This window comes from Gavialis gangeticus, unplaced genomic scaffold (genome assembly GCF_001723915.1).
Source record: "Gavialis gangeticus isolate Ggan-Ray unplaced genomic scaffold, GavGan_comp1, whole genome shotgun sequence".
Taxonomy (NCBI): Eukaryota; Metazoa; Chordata; order Crocodylia; family Gavialidae; genus Gavialis; species Gavialis gangeticus.
Genome location: NW_017729013.1, coordinates 7,151,831 through 7,163,196, shown reverse-complemented (window position 1 = coordinate 7,163,196; position 11,366 = coordinate 7,151,831). Strand labels below are relative to the sequence as shown.

The 11,366-nt window shown below is 39.6% G+C and overlaps 1 protein-coding gene across 1 annotated transcript in view; it reads left to right on the top strand.

Moving 5' to 3' along the window:
- Positions 1-11,366, top strand: part of RABEP1 (rabaptin, RAB GTPase binding effector protein 1) — a 148,592-nt gene that overhangs the window by 111,306 nt on the left and 25,920 nt on the right. The window contains exons 6-9 of the mRNA XM_019511438.1: positions 1,286-1,421; positions 2,227-2,405; positions 3,369-3,488; positions 6,977-7,444. Coding sequence (XP_019366983.1) covers positions 1,286-1,421; positions 2,227-2,405; positions 3,369-3,488; positions 6,977-7,444 — 903 coding nt within the window. The remainder of the gene's footprint in view (positions 1-1,285; positions 1,422-2,226; positions 2,406-3,368; positions 3,489-6,976; positions 7,445-11,366) is intronic.

Genomic DNA, 11,366 nt, shown 5'->3' with positions numbered 1-11,366 from the left:
GCCCTGGGACTGCAGAGCCAGAGGGAAGTATAGTCTGGCCTCTGCTGTTGGCTAGAGGACTATGCTTGCTCTGCTGGGTTGAAATAGTTAACTATCTATTATGTAATTTTTTAAAAATTATTTTTAAGCTTAAGCCACTTCGAGTGCTTAGTGCAAGCAGAAAGGCAGGATGCAAATATTTTAAATAAATAATCATCCAGAGTTGCATTAACAACTCTTAAAATCAAAATTAAATTACAGTTGTTTTAAAACAATATAGATGTTAGTCTATGTTGTGTGACATTTAACGTATTAATTTGTTTACTTACATAGGATTGCTGAAGTAGACTTTTCTCAGATATGTTGTTCCACCACTATGTTGTATTGGCTCTCTGTATATGGTTTATATTCTTTCCGGACAGTTTCTACATGTTGTTATTAAATGTTTCTTCATTCTTGTTGCGTTGTTAGTATACGTCTGCCCACAATATTTACATCTACCAAGTTTCTTCCTTCCTTCAGTGGCTTGAACTTCACTATAATGATGGCACAGATTAGTTTTTTTTTCTGATTAGGCATTATTATGACTACTTCAAATGAAAAGCACAAAAAAATTAACAGATCCTGTGCAAACACTTGCGACTTCCCCAACTTGAGAAAATAAATGAGACACTGCTCTGTGTGTTTGCTGAACTGAAACAAAAATTAATCACAGTTTTAGTTTTGGTTTTGGTTTCACTTGCAGTCTGAGATGAAATAAGAATTTTAGCTTTCGTTTTGATTTGACCTGCACAGCCAATTAGGTGAATTCATAATTTTATTTTTGGTTTAGATTATTATGTGAGTCTATTTACCCTCCTGTTTACAAATCCATAAAACATATCTGTACTCTCACACACACTTCCTAGGGATAATCACCTGAAAAACATCGATTACAACTTTAAAACTGCCAAGCTTGCCTAATATTGTATTGGCATCCATTCATCGTTACTAATGAATTTTATGAAACAATGAATTTATAAAATGGAAAATTTCCCACTGAAAAACAAAGCTCTGGAAAATTTTCCACCCCACATCTCTGCAAATATATACTTGCATGCTCTACAGCAAAACTTTACTGACCAAATGGTTTACATGAGCACCGTGGTATAAATACAAATAGTACTGGTACAATAAATTCATTAGTTTTATTTGTTCATGAAGTAAGTTTAACTCAGTGGTTGGGGCAGTAGCATGGAGCAAAAGATTTGTTTGAGCATAACCTTAAATTTTTATGATGTTTTCTGCTTCTTCACTTATTCTTCAGGTTAAAGAACTAAACCACTATTTGGAAGCTGAGAAGTCATGTAGGACAGATTTAGAGATGTATGTGGCTGTCCTCAATACACAGAAATCAGTCCTGCAAGAAGATGCAGAGAAATTACGGAAGGAATTGCATGAAGGTAAATTATGCAGTCACACCAGGTGTGGCTTTCCTACACTAAAGACTTGAAATACAATGCCAGGTGGCTTTCTCCTGTTGTTTAGTAAGCCAAGATTTAAAAAAAAAAAAAAAAACAAGTATTTTAAATGCTAAACCATTTGAAGTTTCTCCCTGATGAGCAGTTCTTATACTGCTGGATGTATTTATTGGGGAGAAGAGGAATGAATGCGTTCTTGCCAAAAGTTACTGAACTTGTACTACCGTAACCTCGTCTTTGTTATAATACCCCTGTATTTAGAATTAGTAGTAGTGATCTTTGTTTCCAGTAAAGCGATGTGCTAAGAATTGTAGAATTATAAAAGAGTACAGTCCCAACACTGAGGAGCGTACACTCTTGTGTTTTTTGAATTTCAATAGGAGGGATGTGGATGTGGATATCTGCAAGTGCAAATATGTAAATTATACCATTTAAAGAGAGTATAAGCAGTCGCTTTTATGTTGAAATAAGCAAGACAAATGGCCTTTATCATTTTGTTTAAAATAACAAATCTGAATGGTTTGTTTTTCAGCTCCTGTGTGTAGAACGTTTAAAGGTTTCCTAATTCAAATGTTATTGCCAGTAATATGTACCTCTGACCTTACCCACACTTGAGCTAATGAAATCCCCATTCATTTCACCTTTAATAATTATTGAATGAAATTTGCCACGGAGTAGAGCCCTAACACTTATCTTTAACTCATACAAATCTCTTTGGTTGAAGAAAAAGAAAAATGATCAGCCATTAAAATCCAATTAAAAACTCTTGTTTTGATTTCTTGAATAGTCTGTCATCTCTTAGAGCAAGAACGGCAACAGCACAACCAGTTGAAACACACGTGGCAAAGGGCCAATGATCAATTTTTGGAGTCTCAGCGTTTGCTGATGCGGGATATGCAACGTATGGAAATTGTTCTGACCTCTGAACAGCTGCGACAAGTTGAAGAATTAAAAAAGAAGGATCAGGTCCTTACTGCCTTCGTTTAATTTGTAGTATGAGCTTATAGAGTTAATATGTTATATCAGTTATTAAAAGTGCTCGGTGGGCTAGAGAATACCTTGTGGCTTTACTTTGGCTCTTGATTTATTTTATACTTTGCAAAATGCATTTGTATTTCAGAAAGTAACAGTTTATAGAGCTTAATAGAAAAAGTGCATGTTTGTTGCATTTAAAAATTGTTAAAACATTTGCATACCAGCAATTGCAGCAGTGCTGCCACCATCAATAAGAGAAATTTTAAGAAAGGCTGGAACTTAAGCTTGTAGAGAGAAATGGATCCCTTGCAGTATAGAAGGACTGAGTCAAGAAAGTTGAAAGGGCAGATTTTTTACAACTTTTTAAAATACAATTCCTTGCTCATGGGTAAATGAAAAGATCATTGTATTGGGTGCTACTACAAAGAACAATTACATTCTTTCATTCTGAGGATTGTTTATAATTCAAGATGATGACCAATATTTTATCACTCTTCCCTCCTGCCCCACTTTGTCTGATTCAAGCTTCTTGTATATGTCCTTTGCCTTTTTCAGCATGTTTTTCTTTCCTTTGGTTCAAATGCCCATGCTTTTGTTAATGACACCTTTCAGTGTGTACAGGTAGGGTAGTTTAAACAGTCTTTCTTTTATAATCTTATGTCTTGTAGCCCCTGATAAGAATGAAGGTTAGCAAAGAGCAATTCCTTTTGGAATAGCATTTGTTCTAATCATTGAATCAACTCAGTAATAGGTTCTTCTGTTAAGTCAGTATGGCAGCATATGCCTCTTGTGAAATGGGTACTATTATATATCTCCCTGGCTAAATCTCTTCTCTATAGTTAGATTTATTAAGGGAGTTCATGCAGTGGCTTCCAAGTTCAAATTTGCATTTGCATGAAATAGGCCAAAATGTGTTTTATATTTAAATATTTTTCATTGACGACTGATTTCTAGGAAGAAGATGAGCAGCAGAGACTTGGCAAAAGAAAGGATCAGAAACAAAAAGATCCAGAAGATGAAACAAAAGTAGTATGTTCCCATGAAGAATCCCTTCCACAGTTCTCTAATGAAGAGGTAAAACAAAAGAACCATTCAGAGTAACTGCAGTATGCATTTCCCATGGTGTTTGGTATAAGGTGCTGCCTCAGTACATCTTGGCCTTTATCCTCAGTTGGTTATCAGCCTCATTGAACAATGAATGCTTTTGAGTTGCTGTTGCATGGTCATGCTTGTCTGGATGTGGCGTAAGAGCCCAAAAATGATGCTTTTGGATATTGTCAAAATCTGTGTGTGTGTGTAATCATTATCATTTTTTGGGTTGGCTAAAATTGTATTTGAGATCTGCTTCAAATATTTTCACTTGTCAGAAACAAGTACTAATGAATACCTCAGTTTGAAACTTAGAAACAATGTCAGATTTGAGTAGTTTAAATTGCTTTTTCTTCTTATTCCAATGCCTGTATAGTTGCTTTGATCATTGTCTGGAAGTTCACTTTTGGCCCTATTCTCAGTTGCATATCCAAATGTAATTTTTTAAAAACTCATTTTGTTCTGTCCTGTAAAAGCACATGTAAACCCTACAGAAGGGATTTGTTAACTTGCATGAGCTTTTAAACGGAATGTAAGCAGAAGTATTTCTTGTGAGCGTATTAAGTATTTGAATCTGCTTTTATAGCCTTAGATTATTTTGCAATAAATTGTCAAAAGAGGGGAAGATTCTCATGAGATAAGCATTTATCTGGCAAGGGTTAGGAGTAGTGCATCCAGTATTTGTGCAGGTGGTTGAACTATATAAGCCTTAGGATTGGAAGGGACCTTATGGTTTTAAAATGTAGAAAAACGTTCTAAGCCTTCCTGTTGTATGGTATTGTGGCAAAACCCTGTACATTAAAATCTCCACAATGATTTTTTTTTTTAAATTGTACCTACATATTTTTTTTTTTTACTTTCCCATTGCAGAAATGTCCAGCAGTTCAGTAGCCTTTTTCCGTTTATTTTAAACCATTTTTAAAAATACACAAAATGTACTTTTAAGCTGCTTTTAAAAGTTCAACTTAAAAAAATGAGTTTACTTTGCTGTAAATGAGCTTATTACGTTATGTAACATATGCAGTTTGAGACACTGTACTATTAAGGTAGTTTGTGACTGCTCCTGAAAGACCTAGGTTTGAGCCTGATTAAGGATAATGAAGTACAGAAGTTTGAATTTTCTTTCTTGTATCTGCTTGAGTTTGAAACAGGACCTTAATGTTTTAAATTTAATTTTTTTTCCTTTGTGTGTTGAGTTGAATGAAATTCATGGTCTTAGCGGAGACTGAGCAGGATTCAGTGATTCACCGCTTCCTACAAACAATGTGACATTTAAGAACTGGTTAAGGAATAAATTACAATTTAATCATAACTGGGCGCATCTACATGTGATACTAATGCGTCTGATTAAGCTCTGGCGCAGTTTGTAATGGAGTCAGCGGCTCCTGGGTGCAGCGTCTTCACGTGCTTCTGGGACTGCAGCGGTTAGAGCCCGGTGGGCCCCAGGCACCTGTGAAGATGCTGCGCCCAGGAGCAGCTGACCTGCAGCAGGGCGCCCAAGGGTCAGCCCTGGGCTCCAGGTGGTGGTGGAGGAGCTGACTATTGCATGACAGTACTACAGTACAGGCCTAGCCAGCAGGCAGCCTCCACACTAGCACCCTTGTGCTCCAGCCAGCCCTGGTCACAGCCTACATGTGTATTTGAGCACAGGTAAGTACTCTGCCACAGGATAGTACTTGTCAGGCAGTACTATCCTATGGCAGCAGTAATTAGTTTATTGCACCCCAATATCAGTGCACATGTAGACAGTGGTGCTGCACATGTAGACAGTGGTGGTTTACTGTGGAGCTAATCAGTCGGCTTTGCAGTAAAGCGCACATGGGGATGCTCCCACTGAGATTTTGTTTCATCTTGCATCTGGCAGTAAGTCTGTGATCACATCATGACTGGCTTCAAACTTTGTACCATAGACTACCAACATTTGTGTGCTCCAAGGAGTTCAGGAAGCAGAGAATTGAACTTTTGGTCTTTGTACATTTATTTCATTTATTATTTTTATTCCTTGGGGTACTATAAAAAGTAAACAAACAGCTGCATTCATTTAGTTTTAGCAGTTGTCCCTAATGGAATATCTGAAATACTTTATATTTTGAGTAAAATGTGGCTTTTTTGGATATTTTCCAGGATTGTTTTCCTTTTTTAATTACCATTTATAATCTATACATAACTATTTTTTTTTAAGTTTGTATGCAAGTATTTGATTAAACTGAACATGGTATGGGGAGACAGGGGGAAATAACAAAGGCAACACCACACTACAATGCAGAACCTGAGCATCATTGCTTAAGTGTGTGTTTAGATATTCTTTACTGTTTAAAAAAATATACAGCATTGTTGTATTGCAAGACAATTTTATAAAGAAAACTGCTAATGCTTAGTTGTGCTTTATTCAAATGATGGTTGAATGTTTGCCTGTAACAGCTATAGTAACAGCTTGCCCATTCATTTCTAGATTTATTGATGGCATGAACATACTGCCTCTTGCCCGTCATGTAGGTTTTGAGTTTCTATACCGTCACCTGTGTTGTGGAATATATTTTTGGATAACAATAATCATATTTGACTAAAGCGGTTTTTACTCTTTTTTTGTTTGTTTGGATAACAGCTGTTTTTCATTTAAATTCTGATTTAAGATGGTAAATTTCATTATATAGTGCCTTTTGTGCAGTTCTTGCAAATAAGTGTTTGAGAGTTACTCAGGATAGATGATCCAGTAATATTTTTGCACTTGAGCTGCATAACCCGACTTTGTTCTAAAAATGTAACTAGTTGGGAATATTTTACGGTGCTCCCTGAAAATCACTAACAATCAAGGGAAAGAAGAGGACGTTTCAAAAGCTCCTTCATTTTAGCAGCACACATGTCAGTCCTAGAAAGAAATATTTCAGGATGTATATCAAGATTACCCAGAAGAACTTAGTTTTAAGATGAACAAAATTGCAATGCATCGACTTTCAGTGCTGTTTTACAAACAGTTTAGGGAAAAACAGAAATCAGTGAAATGTTGGTAAGCATTTCCTGGAATCAGCCTTAAATTCTTTTTTATAAGTTGTTCATATGTATTGTATTCTCTAATCTTTATTATTATATAACAGACTTACAATGTTGATGCAGTCTATCAGAGGGAATAGCTAGCATGCTTTGTGATGATGGCATAATCTTTGGTGCCTACATTTAACCCTAGACTGAGGTTTGTGGACATAATCTGGTAAATATTGCAACAAAGTTGGAATGTTGGGCAAATTTGTTAGCCATAGGCCATTTTAGTTCTTCATCTTCTACTTTGCACTCAAGAGATGACAAGTGTTCTCACCAAAGCCAGGTTACATCTGCAGTTACCAAGTCTGACAACTACATTTTGATATCCAATTCAGACAAATATCTGGTGTCCAGTATCCAATTTTGTATTGCTGTTACTGCCAGAACAAAGATTGAAAATTTATGAGTTTTTGGCTTTTTTTTTTAAATTTCAGGTGCATTTAAATAGCACCCATGGCTCAGTCCATTCTTTGGATGCAGACTTGCTGTTGTCTTCTGGAGAATCATTCAATAAATCAGATAGTGATATGTTTAAAGATGGACTTCGGAGAGCACAGTCAACAGACAGCCTGGGGACATCTGGATCTTTACAGTCCAAAACTTTAGGATACAACAACAAAGCAAAATCTGCTGGGAATCTGGATGAATCAGATTTTGGACCACTAGTTGGAGCAGATTCAGTTTCTGAGAACTTCGATACTGCATCCCTTGGGTCTCTACAAATGCCAAGTGGATTCATGTTAACCAAAGATCAAGAAAAAGCAATCAAAGCAATGACACCAGAGCAAGAAGAGACTGCCTCCCTTCTCTCCAGCGTTACACAGAGCGTAGAAAGTGCATACGTGTCCCCTAGTGGTTACCGCTTAGTTAGTGAGACAGAATGGAATCTACTTCAGAAAGAGGTAAGTAGCCCAATTGTTCATCTTGCCATTGTTCCTTTTGTGTGGTGATTAATCGTGTGGTGTTGGGTGTCCACTGGGTGAGAACTGTTCAGCCTGTCTAGATATGCTTTGAACATGGAGCGGGCTACAGAACGCCACGTGATCCTAGTTCTTTCCTCAGAAGATAGTCTTGTGGGGCAAAGCATATTTAATACACAAGGGGCCTGGCAGATGCAACTCAGTGGAAAGACCATTCCCCTTTTTATGAAACCTGGAAGTGTTGTACATGGAAGGGCTACAGGAAACAGCTGGTTTAGATACTGGGCTATCAATTGGAGGCTGCTTCTGGTCTTGCAAAAGGAGGGGAAAGAGAGAAGATGAGAAATAAAAAAGGCAAAAAAGAGATCTAGTGTAATCTTGAGATGAGCAGGACAGGAATAAAGATACAGAAAGAAAAGTGTTTAATAATGGAGGTCCTTAGCACCCGAGTCACTTAACACCAGTGGATCATGCAGGAAACAAAGTTTAGAGCATATATAAACCCTGCCACCAATCAAAATGTCTGTAGTCCACTAACCAACAATATAATCAGCTGCAGAACACTTCCAGGGACTTACTCTTTTTGGGAACCATTTTTGCAATCCTATAAGCAGTGGATGGTAACTGATATACAGTAAAAGCTCTGTTATCCAGCATGCCCCGGGAATGGGGGATGCCGGATAACAAAATATGCCGATTAATTGAGTGGCCCCAGCTGCCGCTTCTCCCACTGTGTCTGAGGCATCCCTTCACCCCTCCTGCAGCATCACCGCCCCTCCCATGGAACCTGCAGGCCCCACGAGACAGGGAGGTGGGCCCCACACAGCCTGTTATGCCACCAGACCATGGGGCCTTGGCAGCGCAGGCTGCTTTGCCACGGGCCGTGAGGGCTTGGAGAAACCGTAAGTGCCACGGTGGGCACTTCCGATTTCATTTTTCCTTCCAAACTGGCATGCTGGTTAAGAGAGCATGCTGGCTTGTAAGGTGCCGGTTACCAGAGAGTTTACTCTATTGTAATTCCAGTTAGCAAGATGCAGGTATCAAATTTATGCCCAATTCAGTGTAAAGCACCATGTTTACTGCGCAGTATGGGTGTGCATGTGTAGACAAGCTGACCTGACTGAAGAAGATGCCACATTAGAGTTTTGTTGAAGGAACTGGCAGGCAGCTAAATCAAAAGCCTGAGTTTGTTCTCTTGCTAAGGTGTGAGTTAGTGTTCAACTACTGTTACCACCATGTTCAGAGACTACTGAAAGGGGCTACTGAGATGCCCTGAAAAGGAGGAAATGGGAGCGAATATAGAGGGAGAAAAGTAAGTAAAAAAAAAACAACAAAAAAACAAGTACAAAAAAGGGACAAAGGGCAAAGAGAAAAGGAAGGACAAACACAGGAGTAAGAACTGCAAGAAGTAAAGAGGTGAATGCTGAAAGGAGAGAAACGGAGAGACAGGGCAGGTATGGTTGTGGTCATAAGACTGACTTTAGCATCTCAATTTTTGCAGGATTATTAGAATTCAAATAGGCCATCAGTTGCATGTTTAAGCCTCTCTGAACCAGTTCCTTTGTCATCTTGTCTGAAATGCTAAGAGGCTATGTTATGTCATCATGGGCAATTCCAGTCTTCTGCATTCTTTCCGACATTTTTTGCCCCACTGACATTTGGATGACATTTTATTCCATCCCTTAGAAATTCTGAGAGAAACATTGTTTTCCACTTGTTTCTGGGGGCAGGAATATAGGCGAAGTTTCAAACAGCTGTGAATACTGCTCTGTGTGGAGAGACAGGGAGTGGCAAATACAAATGAGATTCCACTTTGCAGCACTGACTTGTAGTTGTTGCTTTGTTAAAACCCTGGTCTGAGTCCTTAAATTCCAAAAACAAGAACTGAAAGATTGCCAAGCTGGATCAGAGCAGCAGCCCTTCTAGTTGAGAATTTTGTCTTTGACACCAGACAGTATCAGAGGGTTGCCATGGCAAAAAAATAGCAAAAATTTATTGCAGAGGCAGGCAAAAATTACTTACTCTGTGGGCAGAATGTAGCTGTGATTTTTGTTCACATTAGTTTACCAAAGTGTTTTATTTTGCAAATTAAAAAAAGACCAGTGTAATGTTGTGTGGAGAACAGGCATATAAAGAACAAAGTATTAAATCATATTAAAAAGGAGTTTTATTTGGTAGTGAATTTTCAAGGATTATGAATAAGACACATGAAAATTCTTGGCCTTACTGAAGTCAGTACCAAAACTTCATTGATTCCATGATGGTAATTACTTCACCCTATGTCCACTACATGAAAGCATTCTGACTCATGAGCCATACCACCAATGGGTGTAAATACATGTATATTAGATTGTAACTGCCTTCCCTGCCCTCCCCTCCAACCCCTACCTTCTGAGAATATGGAATATGTCCTGTATGGAAAGCTTATTTTTAACCACAGGCTTATATTTGGGAAGGTGAGTTTTTTGCCCATGTAATGTTGCTTGGGATGTTCTCATCTATGTTTTAAATGAATCCTGTTAAGCTCTTTGTTCCTGTTGCTGCTGACTGTGCTTCACCAGTTATTTATGGGGGCAGGTTAGTGCTAAATGTATTTGCCTTTTTATGTGAGAGGGTACAAGTATATGTGGGTGCTTCTATATGTGACCATTTACTGCACAGTAACCAAAATTACTGAACGGTATTGACATGTGTCTACACGTGCACACCCTTACTGCATGGTAAATATGGCGACTTACGCCGACTTGAGCATAACTTTGATACCTGCATGATGCAGGTATAAGATTTACGCCTCAATTGTAGGGTTGTACTGATAGAGATTTTGGGGACTGATGCAGAGCCAATTTTTAAGGAGGCATATCAGCCGATACTGATCCAATTTCTGATACAGCTACGTCCAGCTGGTAAGTCTCTTGTGGTAGAAGGGGGGAAGGAGGGGGAAAGGGGCATGGGGGAAGCAGACTTCATAGACATGAGGGCTGGAAGGAACCGCAGAAGACTGAGTCCAGCCCCCTGCGCAAGGGGCAGGAAGTCAGCTGGGGTCAAAGGATCCCAGCAAGATAAACGTCATAGAAGTAGGGTCGGAAGGGACCTTGTAGATCTTCAAGTCCGACCCCCCCCACCTGGGCAGGAGAAAAAAGGGCTCAAATGACTCCAGCCAGGTAGGCATCAAGCCTCTTCTTAAAGACCCCCAGGGTAGGAGCCAGCACCACTTCCCTTGGAAGTTGATTCCAGATCCTAGCTGCCCTGACCGTGAAGTAGCTCTTATGGATGTCTGATCTAAACCTCCTCTCCAACAACTTGTGGCCGTTATTCCTTGTTATGCCAGGGGGCACTAGGGGAAACGAGGTCTCTCCCAAACCCTTCTGGTCCCCCCTAGTGAGTTTGTAGACGGTCACCAGGTCCCCCCTCAGCCTTCTCTTGTGAAGGCTGAACGTGTTCAGGTCCCGCAGTCTCTCATTGTAGGGTCTGCCCTGTTGTCCCTGGATCATGCGGGTGGCCCTCCTCTGGACCCTCTCAATGTTGTCCACATCCCTTCTGAAGTGGGGCGCACAGCACTGGGCACAGTACTCCAGCTGTGGCCTGACCAGTGCTGCATAGAGGGGGAATTTCACCTCCTTGGCCCTACTTGAGATGCACCTGTGGATGCACGACAAGGTCCGGTTAGCCCTGCCAACCGTGACCTTTCACTGTCTGCCCATGTTCATCAATGACTCCAAGATCCCGTTCTGCCTCCGCGCTCTCAAGAAGGGCGTTTCCCATCTTATAAGTGCTGCTGGTTACTACTGCCCACGTGCAGCACCCTGCATTTGTCAGTATTGAAACGCATCCTATTTTTGTTAGCCCACCCCTGTAACCTATCCAGGTCTTACTGCAGTCTTTCCCTCCCTACCAGCATGCTCAC